At 39.3% G+C, this 25,075-nt stretch overlaps 1 protein-coding gene across 4 annotated transcripts in view; it reads left to right on the top strand.

Annotated features, from left to right (window-relative positions):
- The window catches only part of agbl5.L (AGBL carboxypeptidase 5 L homeolog), a 29,523-nt gene extending 12,320 nt beyond the window's left edge, over positions 1-17,203 (top strand). For all 4 annotated transcript variants that reach the window (XM_041572916.1, XM_018228986.2, XM_018228987.2 and 1 more), the window contains 9 exons: positions 829-964; positions 2,159-2,349; positions 3,546-3,733; positions 11,033-11,209; positions 11,656-11,783; positions 12,695-12,741; positions 14,644-14,783; positions 15,741-15,850; positions 16,354-17,203. In XM_041572916.1, coding sequence (XP_041428850.1) covers positions 829-964; positions 2,159-2,349; positions 3,546-3,733; positions 11,033-11,209; positions 11,656-11,783; positions 12,695-12,741; positions 14,644-14,783; positions 15,741-15,850; positions 16,354-16,431 — 1,195 coding nt within the window. In that variant the 3' untranslated portion in view covers positions 16,432-17,203. The remainder of the gene's footprint in view (positions 1-828; positions 965-2,158; positions 2,350-3,545; positions 3,734-11,032; positions 11,210-11,655; positions 11,784-12,694; positions 12,742-14,643; positions 14,784-15,740; positions 15,851-16,353) is intronic.
- The last annotated feature ends 7,872 nt before the right edge of the window (positions 17,204-25,075 follow it).

Below are 25,075 nucleotides of genomic sequence, written 5' to 3'. Positions count from 1 at the left end.
ATGCTTTAAATGCTGTTCCCATTAAAGATGCAGACAACCGCTGCTTAGAAACATTTGCTTCAGTTTTTGAGTGGTAGCTTTTCTGTATGTGTCTTGTGAATGGTATCAGGAGATTGACCACTGCATTTTGGCCACTGCTGTCTACCACAAGAACACCATGGTAGTTAAAACTGTTTGTGTGCCTTAACCGTTAAAGAGCACTGCTATTATATAATTTTCTATATGTGTGTAGTTTAAATTTTATATAGCTATAACCAGAGGCTTTGTGTATGTTTGCATGAATTTACCAGGTTGAAGTACTGTGGTTATATGGGCTCACTTTAGATAAGAGCTGCATTGTAATGTTACTGGGTGTTTAATAAGTACGATTTACTTATTTTTTAACACAACACTAGGTTTTCAGTGATGTAAACCAGTGCCTTCCAAGAATAAAATGGGTTAATGTTTCAAGAAAAGAAGATAAAGCTGATAACTTCGGGGTGCATTTGAAACTATGTGGTGACCCATGATTATGCTTTTCAGTTTAATTATAAAGCAGAACAAGGTTTATAGAGGCATTTTCCATTAAAAACATTGCTGTGTTCCAGCCAATCAACAAAGATTAATCATTTGCTCCTGTTCGATTTTGATTTCTTTGATACCATGTGTTGGTCCAGAATAAACTACATTAATAATTTATTAATATATAAATAAATATTAATAAATCAATCTCTGGGGCTGGTTCTCTAAAGAACATGACTGATGTTTACCAGAAAACAGCCATATTCACACAAGTGGGGTTTCTTTTAGGTATGGAGTATTTTAACTTTATTTATCTATCTCTCTTAGTTACACATTGGAGTGCAACTATAACACAGGCCGGTGTGTCAACACTATCCCTGCAGCGTGCCATGACTATGGCCGGGCAAGCCCCCCTCCACCCCCTGCCTTCCCCCCAAAGTACACCACACAGGTATTTGAACAGGTAAGACAAATTGAAGCTTTAGCAATTTGAAATTACTGTACTGTACTGTGTCAAAAAATACAGGGTAAAGCATTTCATATGAAACAAAAGTGGTATAAAAATTACATTTTTAATTGCATACTAAGATGATCATTACAGTAAGCTTTTAAATAAGCTTTCCTGTCCCTTCTTCAGCCACTGTACATAAATGTCACTGAACTAATTGAACTAATAGAGATTTATTTCTGTCCTCATACCAACCATGCTCAGTTTTACAGTGCCCCTCCAGAAGGATCTTGTGGACAAAAGAAGGGCATTTTTTTTGTTTATTTACTTATTGAACCTATCATCTTTAAAAACAGAATGATATGGCTGTTTCCAGCAATTCCATCTATAAGAGGGAGTCCCAGTGCCTGTCAGCATCAGGCACACAGGACATAGACTCCCTTCCACCTTCTAAGCTCTATTGTATCAATGGGGGGCAGTCATTGGAAAATAATTGAGCTGTGAGCTCCTAAGATTAATCACTGGGCAGATGAGATGGGCCACAAAAGTCGGCCTCTTCTCTGATTTTGCTGCAGCAATAACCAAGGAATCTTTGCATCCTTCTGTTTGAACTGTCTTAACCGCATGTCATTGGACTGTCATAACTTTATGTTATATTGTCAGTTCTCACAATATCATTTTGATTTATATACTGTAAGTCTACTAAATAAATGCAGCCATTAAATAAAACCAATTGGATTGCTTTGCCATCAATATGAGTGTAAAACTGATAATTTTCTGTTAAAATGGGCCTTCCCTTAATTATGCGCTTCCCGTAATTCTGATATAGACTTTCTGCATAAGAGATCTCATACATGTACTGATTTTTATAGGTTTTTCAGTTCTGATGTGTGCCAAGTCTATGCCTTATGCTAGGCTTGGGCCACACGGGACCGAAATCAGTCTGCTGAAAACCACAGGCCGATTTCAGCCTCTCAACTTTTGCAGTATGCTCTTCTTTCACATCTGAAATCCTTTTGTCTGCTCCGGTGCGAACACACTAAGCGGTTTTCAGCGAAGAAACATAATACTTTGTATTATACCAGAATGTTTGTGCCTGAGCTGACACAATGGTTCCGGAAAGAAGAAGAGGATACTGCTTGCAGTAAGGGACTGAAATCCAGAGAGACATCATCTGAATGTTTACTTTTGTGTTCCTGTCTGTATTAGATTGGAAGAGCTGTGGCCATTGCAGCCCTTGATATGTCAGAAAGCAACCCTTGGCCCAGACTTATAATGTCCGAGTACAACAACCTAACAAACCTTCGAGCTTGGATGCTGAAACACCTGCGTAACACCAAAGGGTTCCTCCCTGGGACATTGAAAAAAAAGAGCACAAAGTCACCAGTCAAGGCTTCCAAGTATGATCCCACTTTTATTCTGCTGTCATCTTGGAAAATTAGATAATTTAGCAAAGAACTTTTATTACACAGCGTTTAATGTCTGGATAAAAGGTCCCCTTTAATCACAAAATATCGAATCTACATAAGAAAACTGAAGTTAGTCTGTATTTAGTATTAGCGGGGTATTATATCGGCTCTGGTAATCTAATTATATACCTCCCAAACACGGTCCACAAATTTCCATTTCCCTGTTGCCCTGTTTAGCTAATAAAAAAAAAAAAGCAAAAAAACATAGATTTTTTTATGATTAAAACAATAGGTAAAAAGTATGTTTGGCATAAGCCCTATTCATTGAACTCATTTTGAACAAGGTAATATAATGCCCCTTTAACTTTCCATACTAATGTCAGTAGTCCTCCTGACAGGTTTGATGAGTGATAAACATAATTGCCTACTATGATGATGACTATTATTATTAAAAGGTCCGGCACTAGGGGTATGCAGAAGAGGCAGGTGCCTAGGGTGCAAGGATTAGGACCCTAGGCACTTAACTCGTCTCCTCTAACTCAGGCCCTGCTTGCATCAGATCAGCAACGAATGTTGTTCCAGGGGTAGGGGATTGAAATTTGTGTGGAGTGAGTCTGGCAGCTTGCCTTTGGCACCCTCCCTGGTGTGTTGGCCAGGCTCTATATATTTGTATTTTTTGTTGGTAGGCATTATATTGGCTTGTACATTGCTGTAAGCCGTTGGCTTGGCTAGAAGTGGCAAATCATATTCATATCTTGATATTGCAATTCAACAAATACAAACCAAAAGTAATTCTGAGCTTTTTGGAACATATTGTATTTAAGATAAATAAAATGTCGGAAAAGTCGATGGGCTATAGTACCCATCAGTAGTGGGGGAAATCAGCATTGCGCTGGGCCAAAACAGCCTGGGGAGAACACTGCTACTATACATTTCTGTGTTGGCTAGAATACATTATACAGCACACTTTCTCACTGTAGGGAGAAAAAGACAAACCAAAGATTCAAATTTTTCTTAAATAAAGGTTTGCAGTCTCTATAAATAAACAGGACTGCTTAGTACATATATCCCTAAAAATTCATACTTTTCAGTGCTGATGGATTGCATGCTGTACTGTATGTTCTGTGTATTTCTGCTTTCCAACTTATCATAACAATGTTTCATGTCTTCTTAACTTAATGTTTCAGTCTGGCATCGGGGTCTATATCAGAGAACAGTCTAACCAGAACCAGGAGTTACAGTAACAGCACAGCCAGTACCAACAGCCAGCAGAGCTCTCCACAGATCAAATCCTCCATCAACTTCACATTCCTCTGCAGCAGTTCCAGTCATAGTCCTCCCAAAGTCAGCCAGAGGGTTCTGGGCCCCGTAAGAGGTAAGGGGAGCTTTCTGGAGTGCTGGAAGCCCATCTTAGGAGGTGTGGAAAATATGTGGCTCTGTTTCTGGCCCAAACTGAGCTGAAATGTGTTGATTTTGTTTGCCAGTCTACATCTTGTATATTGCCTTGAAGTAATTTAAAAGGCACTAGTAATACTTAAGCAATGAAGGAAATCTACAATAAAACTGACATTTGATTTACATGTGATATACTGCAGATTATACTGATGCTTATACTGTTTGCTGTCTATATAGGATAGGATAAAAAGGTCTTACAACCTTATTTAAACGTAAACATGCTTGGATAAAATAATTGTTATAAACCTAATGGAATCATTTGACTACTACTACTATAATCAGAAAGAAAACACCAGCGGTTAAAATGCCTCTATTGTCTCGACAGGTAGAGAATCTTGATTGCTTGAGCTTTTTTGACCCTAGATCTTCCCATCTCCACCAAATTTGCTTTCAGAAGAGCCTGGTGGTAGGCGACTTAGGACATTTTCATCACTGCTGATTTTAGTCTGATTATAGAAACAGCCATAATACCCTTTGTGCGACAGGCCTTAGAAGGGAATAGGTCTGCCTTTTTTTATGCATCTATCTGTGTGGCCACTGTGATTGCATGGAGATGCAGTCTGGACATTTATTTATGTAAATAACCTTTTCTCCATCCCCCAAAGGCTCTTTCAATTCCTGTCTTCAAGGTCATTAAAATGGGAATTGCTGCTATTGACTACACTGCCATACACTCACAGACTGATGGAAATATAACTCTAGAACTAAATCAAAAAGACACCCTTTCACTGGACTCATCAGAATACCCATTTCTCCTCTCTGCAATGAAGATACAGTATATCCAGCCTTTTCCCCCAGATTAATGGGGACTTTCAAACCCTCCTGATTTTTCTGCATCTTTTACTTCCTCTACAGACCTCTACTACTACTCCCTCTACATATCCATCTCCTGCTTGATATGTAGACATTCATGTAGTTTATTGTTCCAGACACCTACCAAAAGTGACATCTAAAAGTTATGGTTTAGGTGATTCGAGTTATGGAGTATGTATTTGATATTAGGTTCTATCTTTTCTTGTTGATGGACGGTTTTAGTAATTGCTATATGTGTTACAAAGCCTTGGTTTAATGAGAAATGTGCTCTGTGAGAGTTAAATCAGCAAGTTCTATTAATGCCCACTAATTCAATATGAACAGAAAGACTGCACTGAATAGCTGCCAGTGCATTTATAGGGGAAAATATACATACATACCTCTACATGCCTTTCAGTTTTCGAAATGCTGAGACTTCTTCTACCTTGTGATATTATTATTCTTGGACTATTTTGGGAATATTTTGTAGCATGAAGTTTCTTAATACTACCCAAGTAGTGAAGAGTTTTTAGTTGTCTCCTTATTTTTTGCCCGTGTTGTGTTATTTATAGTTGTTTCCTGGGAAACTTGAATTTGCATTCTATAAATTCATTTGTTTTCCTTAATTGAAAATTGTAAGGTGCCTTGTGGAGAAAAATCCTTTTTGCACTTTATTTTGAGCCAGTATCAATTCTGCAACAAATGTGCGTGTGTGTTTGTGTGTTTTTATTTTGTATCTGTAATTGTAATTCTGTACTTTAAGGGGCCGATTCACTAAGCTCGAGTGAAGGATTCGAATGAAAAAAATTCGAATTTCGAAGTATTTTTTGGGTACTTCGACCATCGAATTGGTTAAATTCGTTCGAATTCGAACGAAATCGAACGAATCGAACGAAAAATCGTTCGACTATTCGACCATTCGATAGTCGAAGTACTTTCCCTTTAAAAAAAACTTCGACCCCCTACTTCGGCAGATAAAACCTACCGAAGTCAATGTTAGCCTATGGGGAAGGTCCCCATAGGCTTGCTAAACTTTTTTTGATCGAAGGATTTTCCTTCGATCGTTGGATTAAAATCCTTCGAATCGTTCGATTCGAAGGATTTAATCGTTCGATCGAACGAAAAATCGTTCGATCGAACGAACGTTTAGCGCTAAATCCTTCGACTTCGATATTCGAAGTCGAAGGATTTCAATTCGAGGGTCGAATTTCGAAGTATTTTTAACTTCGAAATTCGACCCTTAGTGAATCTGCCCCTAAGTGTTTGTTGCTTTCTCCTGTGTTTATATAAACAAGGATCCTGTGTGTTTCACCCTTATTTTGCACACATTGTGACTTTGTGTTCTGTATTTTGTGTCACATTTGTGTAAGGAATATTCATGGCGATACATTATAGTCATGATTATGTATACTGACCATTCTGTATCCAAGATCTATTCCTAGTCATTTGAGTTTCTTTTGGCTGCTTGTGTATATTTTGTTTTGTGCATGTGATCACTCCTGATTACTTGTAGTATTTCCTCCCATATGTGTGTTTCCTTTAGTGTGTTTTTTTCGGTTGTTCTATATCTTTGTCAAGTTTTTTTTTTAATGTTAAATCCGAATGTTGCAACGTAAACTGGGATTTGCCTTCATACCCATGCTCTATATATTTATCCTATGTGTAGGCTGTATAAAATTCTTGGTTATTTCATGTTCAGCGTGGTGGTGTTTACGCTGTTTGTGATCTTGTATTGTGTGTGGACTTCCTATGGCACTTTGAGCCTTATAATATATTGCTATACATATACTGTTTTTTTTGTTTTTGTATACGTGAGAGCTTTTTTCAGTTTATATTCAGTGTTGCTTTGTGTGTGTGTGTGTTTTCTTCATATTGAGTACATTGTGGTTTTGTATCTCGTGTGTGTGTGTGTGTGTGTGTGTGTGTGTGTGTGGGTGGCACTTGTGTAACCATCATGATACTGTATTCTTTGTTAGATCCTGTACATATGAACCTGCTTGTATTATTAGTGATGCATATTAGCAGTCTATGTATGTTGTATGAGCATTTTAGTATAGGGGTCCCAGATAACTGACGAGGAATCTACTTTTAGTGATGTTATTCCAACAGCATCTACCACCACAAAACTTTGCTACATTGATAAGGAAATACATATTGCTGTATTTAAACAAGCAATCACTATTTCTTATATCCTGTTTTGCGTAAAAAAAAAAAGCAAACAGGATTGCAGTCTAATAAAGCTGCTTATAGACATTTCTCTGCTCAAGGTATACTGATCACCAGCTAGAGATCTATTGGTATGTCCCACTTGCCCCTGTTTGCTTATATTGACTGTAGCTCTATGTGTGCTGTGTGGAAGCGCTGCTGAATAAAACAAATCATAAGAGCCGAGTGAGGAAATTACTCAAGCTAATTATTGCTTTGCCTTGCATTCTCCATGTGCAAGGCCTTTTAAATATCAGCTGCTTATTTTAGAATTTAAGCTCTAGCTAAAAGGGGGCAAGAGCATAAACGACACCTTTGATTTTTGCACTTATTCTGATCAGGGTCTTTTCTAGCACTGTAACAGGACTCACCAATGTAAGGCCGTATTTCCCCTGTTTTATCTCAGTGAGATGGGAATACGACCAAGTGCCTCTTGTCATGAGTGTTTATGTCTTACAGTGAAATTGTTTCCTTGCTCAACGTCAGTCTTTTCTTGTCATGTTTTCCATTAGCATTCACTTTGTTCCATCTCTTGCTACTTTGTGTAAAACTGAAACATTAATAAAATTCTGTTTGCATACATTTAGATACCACTTGTCTTTCTGCTGTTCATTCATTTCAGGGGCATGAAAACAAGGCACTGTTGTGGAAAAAAGAGCCATGGCTCACCATGGTTTTCATCTTTCTCTAACAGTCACTTCTCATAATCTCTGCATAACATATTGATGCTATATACAAATAAAGCATTGTAATAATAAGATAAGAAATAAGAATATTTTTGAATTGGGAACATATGACCATAACTGTCATAGACAGAACATTTCCTATTTAAAGGAACAGTAACACCAGTAAAGATTGACACTATAATGTACTGTTGCCCTACACTGGTAAAACTGGTGTGTTTGCTTTAGAAAGATTACTATAGTTTATATAAACAAGCTGCTGTGTAACCATTTGGCAGCAATTCAAGGACATGATACATAGTAGATACAGATAAGTACTGAAGAATTCCATTGTATACTACAGAAATGTATCTATTATATGCTGTGTAACCTTTGCCTTTTCTCCTTTTTTCAGCTTTGAATGGCTGCCCCATAGCTATACAGCCAGGGCCGCTCCGGCCATGAGGCAAGGTGAGAATCTTGCCTCAAGCGGCACGGAGTGGTCAGTTACCAGGGGCAGCAAAAAGACGCCTCTGGTAACTTTAAGAGCCGAATTTACACTTTTTAAAACAGAAATTCGTTTCTTCTAGTGCAGCGAGTGCTATACCGCTCACTGCACTAGTGATGTGGCCCCTCCTTGACCCGCTCCAACGCTACAAGTTAGAAGCGCGGAGCGGGAGGGGGGGCTTCATCAGGGCTGCTGCCTGAGGTGGAAGCAGCCCCTGACATGTGCCTGTACACCGCAGCTTATTTATATGAAGCAGCTTGTTATTATGAAGCAAACATACCAGTTTTACTTGTGCGGCACAACAGTATGTTATATTTTGACTAGTTTAAGGCACTTTGGTTTTTTGGTGGTTACTGTTTCTTTAAGTGAAAGGGAAGTATCTCCTGGCAAACAAAGCTATTTTGATGGCGGCTAGTTCTCCCTGACATAATCACCCATGGCATTATTTAAATTCAGACATTTGTAATAAACATATAAAATGCATCTGACATTGTTACATAACATAAACTCCTTGCCTAGTTTTAGCAATGTGGCATTTACTGACAACAGAAATCCGTCCAGTGTTTCTATGGTCTTAATCTGGCCCTAACACTGATCTGCATACAAATTCCAATAACGTAACAATAACTCTCTGGCCGATTTTGAACTTTGATGAAATCCGCTGCGTCTGCATGCACTTGAGGCAAAGGGAGTATAATTATCAAAGAGTGAAGATGGAGATCACCACAGTCCGCTAGAGTGAAATACCACTTCTTTTCATTATTTTTTTGGGGATTTTTAAAGGCGGATATATCAAAGCGTGAACTTTCACCCTCTGGTAAATACACCTTTAAAAATATAATAGAAATAAATGGAGAGAGGCGGTATTTCACTCAAGCAGGCTGTGGTGATCTCTAACTTCACTCTTTGATAAATATACCCCAATGAATTTAAGTGGCAGCAGAGTGGAAGAGTGGATTCTAGCCCTACGTTTCTCCACAGGCCAAGATCTGCAGCATCTGGACCATCCCTATAAGGTAGTCACTTTGGGGCCAAATATTTACCATTTACTGCACTGCTGCATAGACCTGCGTCTCATTTATTATTGACAGAAACAGAGATAAGAGTATCAAATGAGGAAATCTGAAAATGCAGAACTATTAAGAGTCCACACCCAAAAACAGTTTTTTGTATAGTGGAAGAGAATGTGATTATTAGCAGTTTACAAATAAATTGCAAATTTGCAGTGGTCTTTAATTGGAAATGTAAGTCAATTAAAAGCAAAATTGGAATTTCTCCTCTAGGTCTGTTGGAAGATCAGCTGGGTTACCATATTATTTTAGGAATTAGAGACAACAGTGCAGTGTCCAATTGGGAGGAGGAAATGAAGAGAAAAGTCACAAAAGTGGGGGTGTTGAAACACCTCATACCAGTAAACCCTAATTATGAAAAAAAACTAACTATCACACAATTTGACCATATTATGAGAATAGATGGATCAAAGAATGGCTCATTTCTAAAATATGACGTCTTGCAGCTAAATACTGTTCTGTTACTTCCACAATACAAGCATAATGTTGACTCCACATTTCAGTGTACAGTTAAAGTTGAGCATGTCGAATAAGAGGGAATTCCAGGAGAACAGATATGGGATCCAGAGGTTTTGGTTGTGCCAGAGCAATTAAAGTAAAGAAAAAGGTTCACTGTTTAAAGACAGGCCCGTACAGTATGAAATACGTGATTTGGCAAGTAAGCACAACTAGCTCAAGCATTCTATACCATTTAGAACTACTATTTAATGAAGTTGTAAGGTATTTTCAATATGGGAATAGCCTGACTGCACCTAGAAATGCCTTTAGGGCTAATTAAAGAACATAATTCTTTAAAGAGCATAATTGCACACATTTAAAGGCCTTTTACAAAAGCACTTGCGAATCTTGTGTCTCGCACCAAAAATGCCAGTTGCTTCTGCTTTTCTGAATAAGGTGCAAAGAGCAGAGATATAACCACAAGTGAGCCCTAAAGGAAGTGTTATTTACTGGGCACCCTATGTATGGCACACATAAAAACTGACATGCGTCTAATGCAAGTCTGCAGCTGAACTGGCCTGAATGAGCTCAAACCTGCAGAAAAAGGGAGAAATGAGTAAGTGGATGCAAGAGAACATTAAATGTCATGCAAGCATAAAACAAAAATAGATGAACATGAAACCACAAAATTTACATTTATTTAGGTTCATTATGGATTTAGGAAAGTATTCAAATATAGTTTGGCATTGCCTCTTACTTGTGCAGAAAATATTGCTTCTTAAAGGAGAGCAAATCTTTCCCCCCAACTGTCAAGAGTTTCTCTTGCACAGCAGCATTGACATGCACCATCTCGGGCCATTATGGATATTTTCTGTCAGATTGCTGACATGGAGCCTGCAGGAGCATGCACAATTGAAGCCAATAGTGGATTTAGCTTTAACTGAATATACTCCTGCTGCCTGCTTCTACAGAAGAGACACAAGATGGAGCCTGTCAACCCTGCTGCAAAACTCTGCATATTTGGACACTATTCATAGTAACAGCTGCTGTGGGGACAAGAAAGTGGGGGGGGGGGCTAAAGGAAGGGGCCTGGGATTTGGGGGGAAGGTTCCTTTTCCTTTAAATTCTCTTGAAATATAATGCCATTCACCACTGAGATTGACCTCGCCACACGAGAGCTTTTCATACTCACAACATATACCTTGTCTGTACAAAGCTAAACTGCATAGAGCCCAAATGGCTAAAACTCAGGGCTGCCCTAGGCATCGGACCTCAGCCTGCACTCCTCAACCCTTTCTTGAAAACTTGATCCCTGTTCTATATTTAACCAGCAGCTTAACTATGTAATCCATAGCAGTATTTCTGAAGCAAACAAATCATATTTAAAAACATATAAAACCCTTTCATTTGTTGGTGTTACCAGTATGTTCTGCACAGAAGAATATAAGCTAATTGCTTAATTATGGTAGATAAATGTCATATTCCCATATTCACTGTATATCTCAAATTTTTTTCAAATAAAATGTTCACATTATTTTTGGTAGAAACAAGAACTCAAGATAAAAGACGCCAGCAATCATTGCTACGTTCTGCAGTGCATAGTCCTACTGGATGTCCGCAGCACCTGAGCACACAAGTGCCTTCCCTGAGGTCTGGATATCCTAAAACATCATCACATGCAAAGACATCTTGCCCTTTATCATTGTCCCTCAGCATGTCAGGTTTGTATCACCATCCAATTTTCCAGTTTCTCTAAATCCCTTCCCTATTAACCTTTTGCCCTGTCAAACAGATAGCCAAAGGGTAATTTCACTTGCTAATTTGGCTACACACACTGGCTTTGTTGACCAGGATATGCCCCTATCTGCCACTTAATTATGATGTCGGAAAGGTGGGTGTATATAGGCATCAAACATAATTACCACATCAATTGGTTTACTTATTTGACTAATTGTATAAATATAAATTTCATGCAAAAATACAACCAATAACATATAATGTACAAGAGGTAATGTGGGCCCTACCCAAAAGAGCTTATGGTAGAGCAGAGTTGTTTTTTCACTGTACTTTGAAAAACAATGATGAAGCCATATGTCCAGGGTATGTCTCGTTTGTACATCTGCTACCATCTAGCAGGAATAATGTGTTCAATGTCAAATTTCTGCAGGTAGTGGCTTCAGTGGCCTTTCCCCAGCTGCTAAGGTGAAGAATGGAACTCAAGCCAAGAAAAATGACCGGGAAGGAGAATCCCCCAGGCAACATGTCCATCAAAGTCATGGCTTTGCTTTACTGCAGGTAATTGCTCACCCTGTTGAGTACAGATCACACTAGACTGAAGTTGTTCTTCCCTTAGATATAGCAACTGACACCCGGTTACTCCCTAATCAGCTCAATAAAAGCATGTTTATATGCAATTGGCTTACTACAGCATTTTATTTGTGCCACACTTGCAACAAAATATATGTGTCATAGCTGGCACACTATAGTCCCGAAACAATGTAGGTCTCTATACAAATATACCTGACTATAGCTGGGAAGGGTGGGAGCTACAACATGGAGCTGGTCACTGCTCCTGTATAACTATATATATCTTTCAAAGTGGACCAGCACTCCGAATATTAGTGAATGAAACAATTTTATTGAAACATCACATCACTAATATCCGGAGTGCTGGTCCATTTTAAAAGCTGTACACTATATTTGACCATAGCACCCACTATTGATTGTTGGAGAAAGAGTGCGGGTACTTTCAGAACATTTAGTTGGTACCAGGTTGGTAAAATTATTTAATAGGCTGCTTAATATAATATAAATTGTTTGTTGGTTAATTATTCAATTGATGTTCTCTCTCTCTCTCTTCCAATAGATTTTGAAGTTTATTAGTAGCACATTACATACACTTTGATTCACATGAAAGCTGCGTTAACGGTTGCATATTCTGAATTCTTAATCAGCACACCACATGATCCATGTGTAGCAGGTTGCTTTTACAGTTTTTGATGCCCTGGCATTTGTTATATCCCAGGATTTTATATTTAAAAGGGGACACTCTGCTAAATTTTAGTCATGGCAGTCAATGCGCATAGTGTCCAAGCAATACGATTAGACTGACTTTGTAACTCATATAGTTGCTATACTCAATTGTTTCAGCTTGCGAATGGTGTACAGGTCATGGGAATAATTCTGTTTTTATTTCTTGTTTCTAGAACATGCAGAAAAGAGGTAGTAGCCATAATAATGCAGAGTACTCCAAGTAAGTGATTCCTAAGCCCTAGCTCAAATGATTACTTACCCAAAACTTGCCCAAAATTGGCACAGGTCTAATTCTGAACCATGTCATTCCCTAAAGAGAACTAAAGATTAAAGAGATACTGACACCTGAAAATAACCTTTTTTTTATATCTTATCATAATATTTTCTTTGCATACTATTTATAATTTTGCCATAAAAGTATTTGCCTGATGCTTTTACATTACCCTTCTTACTACCCAGTACCTCTATGAGGGGGCTGCCATATTTGTGGAGCAGGAGTCCATTAGCATTAGAAACTCTAACTGATGGGTTGAGAAGGGACAGTCAGGTTAGCAAAACAGTCAGGTTTAGGAACTTCAAGTAACAATCAAGCAGAACTATCAGTGAAAAACGATTAACATGACCTATAGTTATCTTTTAATGTAGATTAATATTTTGAAAAGAAAAAAAGTGTCCTTAACACTTTAAAGGGGTGGTTCACCTTTAAGTACACTTTTAGTATGTTATAATGGCTAATTCTAAGTAACTTTTCAATTGGTCTTCACTTTATCATCGTTTTTGAATTATTTGCCTTCTTTTTACTTTTTCCAGCTTCCACATGGGGGTCACTGACACCATCTAAAACAAATGCTCTTTAAGGCTATAAAGTTATTGTTATTAAAACCTTTTATTATTCATCTTTCTATTCAGACCCTCCGTTAATTATATTCCAGGCTCTTATTCTATCAATGCTTGGTTGTTACTGTAATGTGGACCCCAGCAACCAGATTGCTGAAATTGCAAACTGGAGAGCTGCTGAATAAAAAGCTAAATAACTTAAGAATCACAAATAATAAAAAAGTAAAACCAATTGCAATAAGTTCAGTAATTCAGTAATTTCTAGCCATGGTCATGTTTAAGGGTTAGTTCTCCTTTAATGGGTTGTATTTGCTTCTGCTAGTTGTCTAAACATGCTAAACCAAATAGGCACCATTTAAGTCCTGCTGACTGTCTAATCATTTTACGGTTATTATTCACATGCATATGCCCATATTTAACCAATAGAACCCCAGAAGTTTGTATTAGGAGTGCAACTAAATCTGAACCCAAATTTGTATGTCCTGAAATGCGATAATGCATCATCTGTGAAAAATCGTGTCGCATTCAGTTGTCTAGAGCTTTAAACTCTTGTTATTTTATGGGTTCTACTGGACCTAATTTGAATCAGCGCTGCATAATATGTGTTCTTTATGTTGGTGCTCTAAAAATATATGTTAACAATAACAATCATGCAGAAAGTTCATCCTTAGTTTTTATATATACTTTTGGCATTTTTCTAACTACTCCAGCCTCAATGACCCTACCAATGTGTTTTTTTTGGATGTTACACTTACCTCCTTTTGCCAACCCAGATGTATGTTTATGTATGTATTCTAGTTAGTTTTCTTTCCTCTATCTTTTCTCTCTCTCTCTCTGTCTCGCTCTTGCTCTCTCGCTGTGTCTTTTGTGTGTGTGTGCTCACTTTTTAGCAAGACCAACTTAAACGTTTCCCACTTTTAAGTTCCTGTCCAAGTTCACTCCAAAATTTCCTTGAGTATGTGTTTCTTTTACCTATCAGAACTAATGCATTTATGTGCTCCACACTGTGTCTAACCATGCTAACCCCATATGGACCAACATATGTACTCTAGCAGACATTTTCATCATACCTACCAAAGCAGGATAAATGTCTGTGTACCTGACAACTGTCTCTGTACAAGCAACTGAAATCATGAAACTTCTCCTTCCATATACTCAGCCCAAACCAGTCCTGTCTGTACAGACCAACCAGATTCAGAAGTCCATGAAATTCCCATCTGCAAATGTTTTTTATGTGAGAGGGCAATTCATTAATGTCACAGATCTCATATTAAATTTTCTCTAGATCTTTGGAAAGTTTGGGTGTGCGTCCCAGTAGGATTCCTGTAAGAAGAAATGGTCTGCTCACAAGTGAGAGAGAGTCGCCTATCCTTCGCGTTTGGAAATATACCACAGATACATCACTCAAGCACTGCAGTCTTGCAGGTACATTTTGACATTATGAGTAGCTATTGGGAGGATGTGTAGCTATAACTAATGATCCTGACCAGTTCTTTAAATGTGTATTAATGTTCTAAATTTGTAATGTTATCACTGACATATTTTTCTGTGCACTCATTTGGATCGGATACCATGAAGTCAGAGATTCTAGTTTTGAGCTGTTTTAACCCACTGTTATAGAGCAGCTTTATGCTTCTTCCACTTGTTACTGTTTTAATAAGTGTGACTAATAATGCTCAGTCCTGGGAACATGCCTACTACTTTTTATCACGTGAATGCTCATGATTGCGCCATACACCTTTTTGATCCTTAGCCCTGATGAGTGCAATGCAAAGGACATCCCTTGCAACAACTAATGTTACTTAAAGGGATACTGTCATGGGGGAAAAAAAATCAAAATGAATCAGTTAATAGTGCTGCTCCAGCAGAATTCTGCACTGAAATCCATTTCTCAAAAGAACAAACAGATTTTTTTATATTCAGTTTTGAAATCTGACATGGGGCTAGACATATTGTCAATTTCCCAGCTGCCCCAAGTCATGTGACTTGTGCTCTGATAAACTTCAACCACTCTCTACTGCTGTACTGCAATTTGGAGTGATATCACCCCCTCCCTTTCCCCCCCCCCCCAGCAGCCAAACAAAAGAACAATGGGAAGGTAACCAGATAACAGCTCCCTAACACAAGAAAGCAGCTGCCTGGTAGATCTAAGAACAACACTCAATAATAGTAAAAACCCATGTCCCACTGAGACACATTCAGTTACATTGAGAAGGAAAAACAGCAGCCTGCCAGAAAGCATTTCTCTCCTAAAGTGCAGGCACAAGTCACATGACCAGGGGCAGCTGGGAAATTGACAAAATGTTACTATCTTACTTTTTTTCTGGTGGTCATCCATTCATCTTTTTTCACTGTGCTCTATGGTGTTTGTATCTTTTACAGACTTGGCTGCAGTCACTTCCAGCCTGACTGTGTGCTCAGTCCCACTTCTAAGATCCAAAGCAGAGGAACCTGTCTTCCTCTGTGAGACAACCAAAGAGACTGCTGATCAGGTAAACTGAATGGGAGTGACTGTTGCAGTTATTTATGGTTACAAATTGGCAGTGAATAAGTGGTGATACTTGCCGTACTTGGACACTGAAGTAACAATTAGGGTATTAAAATGTTGCATTTACTAGCATAGCATAGCCTTGCAAATCAGGGATGTACATTTAGATTTAATTTGAGGTGAAGCCAGCCAGTAGTAATGTAAACGTGTTTATAAAGGCAGCCCTGTAAAAAACAAGTCGTTTGTACAAAGAGGTAACATAAAATTCCATTATAACTGTTATAATAACCTATAATAAGCGCATCTGAAGAAAGGTTTATAGTTGCCCTCTAACGAGATTTTGTTTAAAATAAGATCTGCTTTTGCATATATAATTATTTGTCAGCATCATACATTTGGAGCATGTTGTTTGTGGGTGGGAAAGAAAGAAGCTGAGCAGTAATCTAGTAATATGCCTTTAGTGAATGGAGCTAGTTAAACTTAATTCTTATATATAATTTTTTTCAGCATTTTCCAGCAGTCTCTCAGGATGCTTCACACATCTCTTCGTACCAGAGTGTTCTGTCCTTCTGTGCAGAGGCCTGAAGGTTGCTAGATGACAGCTCCATTAACTCTAAATACCTATATCTGGTGCTATTTACATGAAATCTGGTCTAACCCTGTGAATGAAAAAAGGTCCAAAAACCCTATTAAAATTTCCTTAATTTTGTAAATATTTCTCTCTTTTAAACTACTTTCCGCCATGGTCCCTACCTCCAGTTTGTATTGTGTGAAGTTTTGTTGTGAGTACAAACACATTCATTCTTTCAATGATCTTGCAATATATATATCTTGTAGGGAATACCCACTACTGAGTTTATTTTGCTCATTATTCACAAAAAGCTATGGGCCTGATTTACAAACACTAGGGTTGCGCCTGTGCGGTAACCCATAATAACTAATCACATTTAATTTCAGTCTCTAACTTGCAGTAGATTGTTCAAATCAAATGTGCTGATTGGTCACGTTGCTACACTGTTGCAAATTTTTAATGTTTGTAAACAAGACACTGTGTGTTGCACATTTGTAGACCTTCCAGTCTTTCTGGAAGGTTAAGTCAGTATTTATAAAAATCAAAATCATTTCATCAATAGCCAATTATAATGGGTAACTCCACTAAAATAAAAATAAAAATGCATAGTGAAAGAAAATATAACTCTTAGCAAATCATTATTCATTAGTTTAATTTCAATGACTTGCAGAAGTGGTTGCTACTGAAAGCAGGTCATTTACTTTCCATTACATGCACTGCTGGTCAAGACTATGGGGTATATTTATCAAGAGTGAAGTTAGAGATCACCACAGTCCTCTAGAGTGAAATTCCACCACTCTCCATTCATTTCAATGGGATTTTAAAAAGAGTATTTATCAATGGGTGAAAGGGAAAGTTCATCCTTTGATAAATATGCCTTTCAAAATCCTATAGAAGTGAATGGAGAGTGGCGGAATTTCACTCTAGCAGACTGTGGTGATCTCAAACTTCACTCTGATAAATATACCCCTATTTGTACCTTAGGAACAAACTAGCAGTAATTTGATATCCTCTATCCAAGACTCTAGTTTCCCAAATGCCCTTCATATTCTGTGACTGACAGACCTGAGAAGGAAAATTACAGAAACATTTCGGATATTTGTGGGAACTGGGTGTTGGCTGGAGGACAGATGACTAAAGCCAAATTGTTTTGATAGTACATATAGTTTGGAAAGGCAGTGAAGAGAATAGAAAGGAACACAAAGATGCTGCTTTCTTTAGTAATTATATTTACACATAACTAAAAATCTTTAAACATTTTTAAAGAAGCCTTTCACCTTCACAAAATTATTCATTTTTTCTTCTTCTAATATGATAGTTTTCAGTATCAATACGGTAAGTGTATTTGTTGGCATTTATCTTATGCTTTTGAGAAACGTATAAACGAATGTATCAAATCTTAAGAGTTTGATGGTTACCAACCTAGCATGCAGGGTTATATGAGAAAGAAAATTGATTTGTTTAGTAAACCTGTACTGAAAAAAAAATAGAAATTAAACCTTAGTGTGTTTTGTGAAATTGAATTGCTTCTTTATTTAATGTCTATTTCAATAATACTTTTACTTTCATCAGCTAATTTTTTTTATTTAGGTAATTTATTTGTCATTTTAACTGGAGTTTCCAAAATTCATTAGTGCTGTTGTGTTTTTATAACTAAGACCGACTTTGATAAGGAAAAACACTCCTTTTTGCATTATTTTAGACACAGTATTCTGTATATAGAGGTTTCATGATTACCTTGTGGCCGTTTTCTGCAATTGTTCCTACAAATTTTATTCCGCCCTTGTGTTTTCTGTATTTTTCTGTACCTTTGAAGTGAAAATAAATTTAAAAACTTTTCATCTGTTGTCTTGTGCTTTTGTTAACGGTCATACACGTTCTGAATGAAATAACTGTCAACAACTTATTTTGTCAGTATGTAGTACATTTTATCACCAGATCCTGAAAAAGTCAAAATTAATGAAAAAGTCTGAAACTTTAGGCATGATGATTTTTACTAAGTTATTCCCCCTAGAAGGTGAGCCAGTGCCTGCTCTCCTGCTCAGCACTGAGCTGTGGCATTGCCATCTTGGTAGCCCTACCAGTCACCTACACTTTGCCCTTGGATCTGGTATGGGGTAGAACATGATCTAGAAAAATTTATTGTACAGCACTAAATATAGCTTAAAAATGCCTTTATTAAGAACTACATGGCAAAAAAAACCTGGTCCGCAACATTTCAGGCACCTGCCCTGCCCCTTGCAAAGGACAGCTGGTGTGAGAACCTTGCTTCAGAAGGTATTGCCCCGCAAGATTCCAGGGGTGACAAAAACAGAAATTCATCTCTTCTAGTACAAGAGACAAATTGCGCTCTCTACACTAGTGATGAGGCCCGGCATGAGAGGTAACAGTAGTGGGGAGAGGGGGCAGCATCACAGGAGCCTCCTCAGGGCAGCTAAGGGGCCCGGAGCACTATGACTTTAAAACTAACTTCCCAGCACCCATGTAAAATCTGTACTGAGCTCTGATATAACCACAAATTGATAAAAGGTTTTGGCTGCCAAGGCATTGCTTCATGTGGGTAGTTTTGAAAGACTGCCCCATGATGCTGGTTTCTGCACAATATTCAGTCTACTTAGTTGTTCTTTTGCCATATATGGAAATATCTATTGGCCCATGTTCAACAAAGGCCACACTCCCCTTGAATGGAAAGTTAAAAGTCACAATCCAGATTTTTCACCATTTCATACAAGGACTCACTAGCTTGTGGAGTTGGTGATATTCCAGAAAAGCATGTAACCAGAGAGAGAACTAACAGAAGAGTCGTAATGCGTCACACCATCCATATATCGTGATAATAATTTGAAATAGAGAAAGTTAATTTGATGTGTTATATACGTACAAAATCAATTTGTGGTCATCAAAAATTCATTGTATGTCAATAAAAATTCATTTCAATTCATCATGTGTGTGTCTCATTATTGTAGTTCTAAATACTTATAAATTCATTGGTTAGTTAAATATAAAGTGTCTTGTATGACTCATCTCAATAGCTCCCTATTCTTGTTCAGCAGCTGTCATATACTGAAATGCGACTAAAACATAACATTTAATTCATCAATTAAAAAAGGATAGAGCACGTAGTTCATGGGTTAAAAACAATTAAAAATGAATGATGTTTGGGGGAGTCTGAGTTCCCACACCGGGGTGGGCGGTGTCATGTTGGCAGGTCTCACAGAGGCTCATAGTTATGCATCAGCCTTGAGTTACAAAGCAGTACTATTATGACATGACTGGTCCAAGTACTGTGCCTTCAACCCCACTGCTGAGACAGTCCCATGAGACCTGTGAAACATCAATTCCTGGGCCGTCTCAGTTCAGGAGCACTGTTACCTTGGGGGGCCCCCAGGCTGGCGCTATGGCCTGCCCTCAGGCATGATGACGGGTGGTTGCTTTGCTTCCCACTGCCGCAATCTACTGTGTACTGGTGAGCCTGGGTCCCTAACTCGGGGGGAAGGGTACCATGGTGGCAGTTCGCACTGAGGCTCATAACTAGGCAACAGAACTGAGCCATAATGTTATACCACTAAGACATAACTGTTTACAAGGATGAATGCTCCTGTTCGCGGAGCACCTGGACACTGAGATCAACTCCTTAAGACACACAGAGCGAGCTCGGACTGCCGTCTGTTTTTCTTTATCTCACAAGTTAAATAACGTTCCACACGTCCCTGGAATAAGAGTTAGTTTGGGAATGATGTATCTCCAAGTTGGGGGGAGGATACCGGGAGGGGGGTGTATACTATGGGGATGTTTAATTGAATGTCTTTTTCTAACTTTTCTCTCTATGCCAAGATGGAGCCAGGTATACTTTGATTATGTGTGTTATTTCCGAAAATGTTGTGATGTAGTTCACCTGTGGTTTCCCATACTAGGAAGGTGGCCCTCGGCCGCCCCCCCCCATCTACAACCTTACTAGGCACAATGTCGGTACAACAACAGTTTAGTTTGCTGTCATGGAATGTCAGGGGTTTAAATGACAAGATCAAAAGGTCGGTGGTGTTGGAACAATTAAGGAAGTCAAGGGCTGACATTATTATGTTACAAGAAACTCACCTTGTAGGTCAGAGAGTCAGGGCCCTAAAAAGGTTATGGATTACATCTGTCTACCATTCAGAATACTCCACTTACTCCAGGGGAGTGGCCATATTGATTAGGAAACCCCTTAATTTTACATTTGAGAAGATAACTGACAGAGTAGGGAGATTCATAATTCTCAAGGGGCAAATAGATGGCACTACTTTTATACTTGTTAATGTGTATCTCCCGCCGCCCGCAGATTTACAAATCCTCAACGAGGTATAACAGAAGGTGTCCACGATGGGTAGCTTCCCCATAATATGGGCTGGGGATTTCAACATGGTCCTGGACCCTGCTGTGGATGGACTGAGGCCCATAGCAAGTGATAATAAAATCTTTGCGCAATGGATTGAGTCAGCTGGCCTCATTGACACCTGGAGATGGAGTAACCCCCATCTCCAGCAATTCTCTTGTTATACTGTGTCCTCTTCGGCAATGTCCAGGATCGACCTCATCCTGGCCAGTGCTGAAGTGTTGCAGGCCTTGGAGAGCGTCCATTTCTCCACTCGGGTATGTTCGGATCACTCCCCAGTTATAATAAAAATAGCGGGTAGGGACACTGCGGCCCCACAGCATTGGAGACTCCCCCCTAAGTGGATCTCTAATGTTAAAGTCGCTGAGAACTATGCTCCATTGCTTGAGGCCTACTGGCAGGATAACCAAGGGAGTGTCCCTGAAGACATAGTCTGGGACGCATGTAAAGCCCACACGAGAGGCGCCTATATTTCTTTAATTTCAGCTTCCAGGAGGGATAATGAAGTTAGCCTGGACTCGGCTAGGATTGATTTAGCCAATCTTGAGAGCAGCCTAATATCTAGCCCCTCTGACGTTACCAAACAGGAACTCGCAGCAGCGCAGAGACGTATAAACCTGCTGCTTACGGATAAAGCTTCTCAGAAAGAGGTGTACCGGAAAGCAGAATGGTTTGACAGGGGGGATAAGAATGGAAAGTTACTCGCCCTACTAGCTAAGGGAGATGTCCCACACACTGTTATACAGGGGGTTCAGGGGGAAGATGGTGTAATGATCACTGACAGGTCACCCTTGGTACATAGATTTCAGCAGTACTATCAAAAAAGTTATGTAGCTCCTCCACCGACCTCAACTCGGAACCTTGTTTCATATGTAGACAAGATACCGCTCCCACACCTTAGCCAACAACAAAAGGATGAGTTAGAATTAGATATGTCGGTGGAGGAGATAGATAAAGCTATAGCCGACATGCCAATAGGGCGGTCTCCTGGCCCGAATGGCATTCCAACGGAATGGTATAAAAACCACGCACAGACTCTGACCCCTAAACTCTGTACATTATTTAACAGAACGTCGCAAGATGCCCCACTCCCAGCGTCCTGTTACATGGCCCATATAGTACTGATACCCAAGACAGGCAAACCACCTGACAGATGTGACTCATACCGCCCTATCGCCTTGTTAAATTGTGACACTAAAATCTTTGCAAAAGTTCTGGCAAACAGAGTCAAACGGGTCGTCACTGATCTGGTGCATCCAGACCAGACTGGATTTATGCCTTCTAAGGCTACTGACATCAATGTCCGGAGATTATTTAATAACCTGGCCCTAGAACATGTTAATAGTGGTAGTAGGATAGTTGTGTCGCTGGACACAGCTAAGGCATTCGATACGGTCTCGTGGGCGTACCTATGGGAAATCTTGGTTCGGTTTGGGCAGCGGTTTATAGGTTGGGTGAAGGCACTGTCCCATAAACCGGAAGCTAGAGTCCTTGTTAATGGTGTACTCACGGAGGCAATACGACTTGAGAGGGGGACGAGACAGGGTTGTCCCCTTTCCCCATTGCTGTTTGCCCTTGCAATAGAACCTTTGGCGGTAAGAATCAGAGAAGATCAGGGGATCGAAGGGCTAGTAATTGGAAGAATTATGGAGAAATTATCTTTGTATGCGGATGACATGCTCCTTTATCTTGCTAATCCACATAGGGCGCTCGAGACAGCCCTGCATGTCATAGAAGAATTTGGGGAATTTTCTGGACTCCGCATTAACTGGTCTAAATCGGTTATATTCCCGATTGATCCGTTACCTGTGGGTTCTCCAGCACAGATTTGCCACCTACAAGTAACACAGTCCTTTAAATATTTAGGGATCAATGTCCACATAGATTGCAAAAAGTTTGAGGAGCTTAACCTGTCCCCAATAGTGGAAGCTTTAAAGGCTAAGACAGATTTCTGGCAACAACTGCCACTTTCTCCCCCGGGTAGAATAAACTTGTTCAAAATGGTGTTTTTACCCAAATTCTTGTATGTGTTTCATAATTCACCTATATCACCAAGGAATCAATTGTTTAAGCAAATAGAGTCCATATTGCGCAGATTCATTTGGGCGGGAGAGCACCCGCGCATGAGTTTCAATACGCTACAAGCCCCGGTGACGAGTGGAGGGCTAGCACTCCCTAACCTGAAGCTCTATTTCCTAGCCAGCCAATTAACCTATGCGCACTTGTGGTTGGTGCCCCAGGCTGACAATCCTTCCACTACCTTGGAAGCGTCGTCCATGGGGTCTTTTGAGGCCTTGGCCAAATTGCCGTATCGAGGTTCCACTGAACACTACAACATCACCACCCCTATGGCCACGGTGGCGGAGGCATTTAAAAAAGGACTTAAACATGTCCACAGGGCAAGGTCGGTGTGGTCCCGCTGGACACCTTTGTGGGGTAATGACTCCTTTCCGCACCTGGGTGCGCTCCCTGACATAAACACTTGGGCCACTAGAGGTGTGAAACTTCTAGGGGATATTGTGGAGAATGGGGACATCAAAGGGTTTCAAACCCTAAAAGAGAGTTATAATTTGCCTAATTCTATGTTCTTTAGATACCTTCAATTAAGGCATGCATTTAGAACGCAATTCCCCATTCGGCCCATTGATATGGTGGACTCCACTCTGGAGAAATATATGCGCAGGGAAGCCCTTGTGAAACCAACATCATGGTTTTATACCATACTATGCCAAGCCTCCCCAGACCCCCTAGCCAAGGTAAAAGCAAAATGGGTTAGTGACATTCCAGAACTGGACGATGACATGTGGGAGGATGCACTTAAACAAATCCCGGACATCACAATGTCAATCAGGGACAGATACATTCAAGCGAAGTTCTTTAATAGAGTATATCTCACCCCACATAGGCTTGCGAAGATATACCCAACTACCTCAGACCACTGTGGTAAATGTAATCTGGAAGTTGGCACATATTTGCATGTGTTTTGGTCCTGCCCACTTATTCAGGTGTACTGGGGGGAAGTTCTACAACATATCTCTATCACCTTAAATGTCCCATGCATTAGAAACCCGTTAGTATGCCTTTTGGGAGTGGTGGATGATCTAGGGCTGCAAGCTGGGATCAAGTTGTGCTATCTCCAACTGTTATACTATGCGAAGAAGGCCATACTACTACAGTGGAAATCCACCGCCCCACCATCATTAGGCTTTTGGCGAACTTTAGTTAACGACACCCTTCCTAATCAGAAAATGACTTACATTGCTCGGGGATGCCCGATATAATTTGAGAAAGTCTGGGCACTGTGGCTGGAAATGGAGGACACTAGGCCAGGCCCCATTGTATAATGACATTGTAACTGACTAATGTTTGCGAATGTAAGGCACAGTCTTTCTGATGAATAGATAAAGACATGGTTCTGAGTTACAGGTCATAATATGTACTTTATTTGGCTCCACTGGCATAAACTACTGTCTTGTATGATTTTTTCTCTCTTCTTCTTTCTTTTCTTCTTTCCTCTGTTAAAATTTTTTTTTTGAAAAATAAAAACTTAAAAAAAAAAAAAAATGAATGATGTACTGATCTGGTTTTAGTATTAAGGGATCTTGCTTTGTAGCAATAATTAAATAATTTAATCCCACCCAGATCCTAACATCCGAACAAATAACCCTCTTGAACACAAACATTTGTACCCAGGGTATATGTGGCGGTGAAGGGGAAGTCTCAGTTTGATCAATAAACACTGGAGCCAATTAATATAAGTATATCACACCACCCTTAGCAGTTAAATCAAACAAATCTGACCGATGTGCCAAAGGAATTGTGTGACTACCACTTTGTCCTCTCAGAGGCACCTTAAGTGAGTTGTGGCCTAATCCCCGACTGGCAGCTAAACCCAGGGCCAATTATTATATTTATTTGGCCCTGGGTTTAGCTGCCAGTTGCTGTGCATTAATATGATACAGATCCTTATTTTCTGACAAGGGTAACACATCAACATCAGAAGAGTGATGGGAACAAGATTTCTTGATTAGTGAAAATGTTAAACATGGACTTAACACCAACACATTTATAGATCCCATACCCCTCAACCCTCAAGCAAATGCTGAAATTGCTTACCTCTCAAGTGTCTTTTGCCCTGGGTCATCTATTTATGTATTTATTCATGCAAAACAAATTAATTTTAGGACCCTGCACTTATAAATACCAGTAGAGGTACACAAATATAGTATAATAATTATAAAAACCAGTATAGGCACACATAAATACAGTATAATAATTATAAAAAC

Source organism: Xenopus laevis, chromosome 8L (assembly GCF_017654675.1).
Source record: "Xenopus laevis strain J_2021 chromosome 8L, Xenopus_laevis_v10.1, whole genome shotgun sequence".
NCBI lineage: Eukaryota > Metazoa > Chordata > Amphibia > Anura > Pipidae > Xenopus > Xenopus laevis.
The sequence above is the reverse complement of the archived record's forward strand: the minus strand, read 5'-3'. Positions and strand labels throughout refer to the sequence as shown.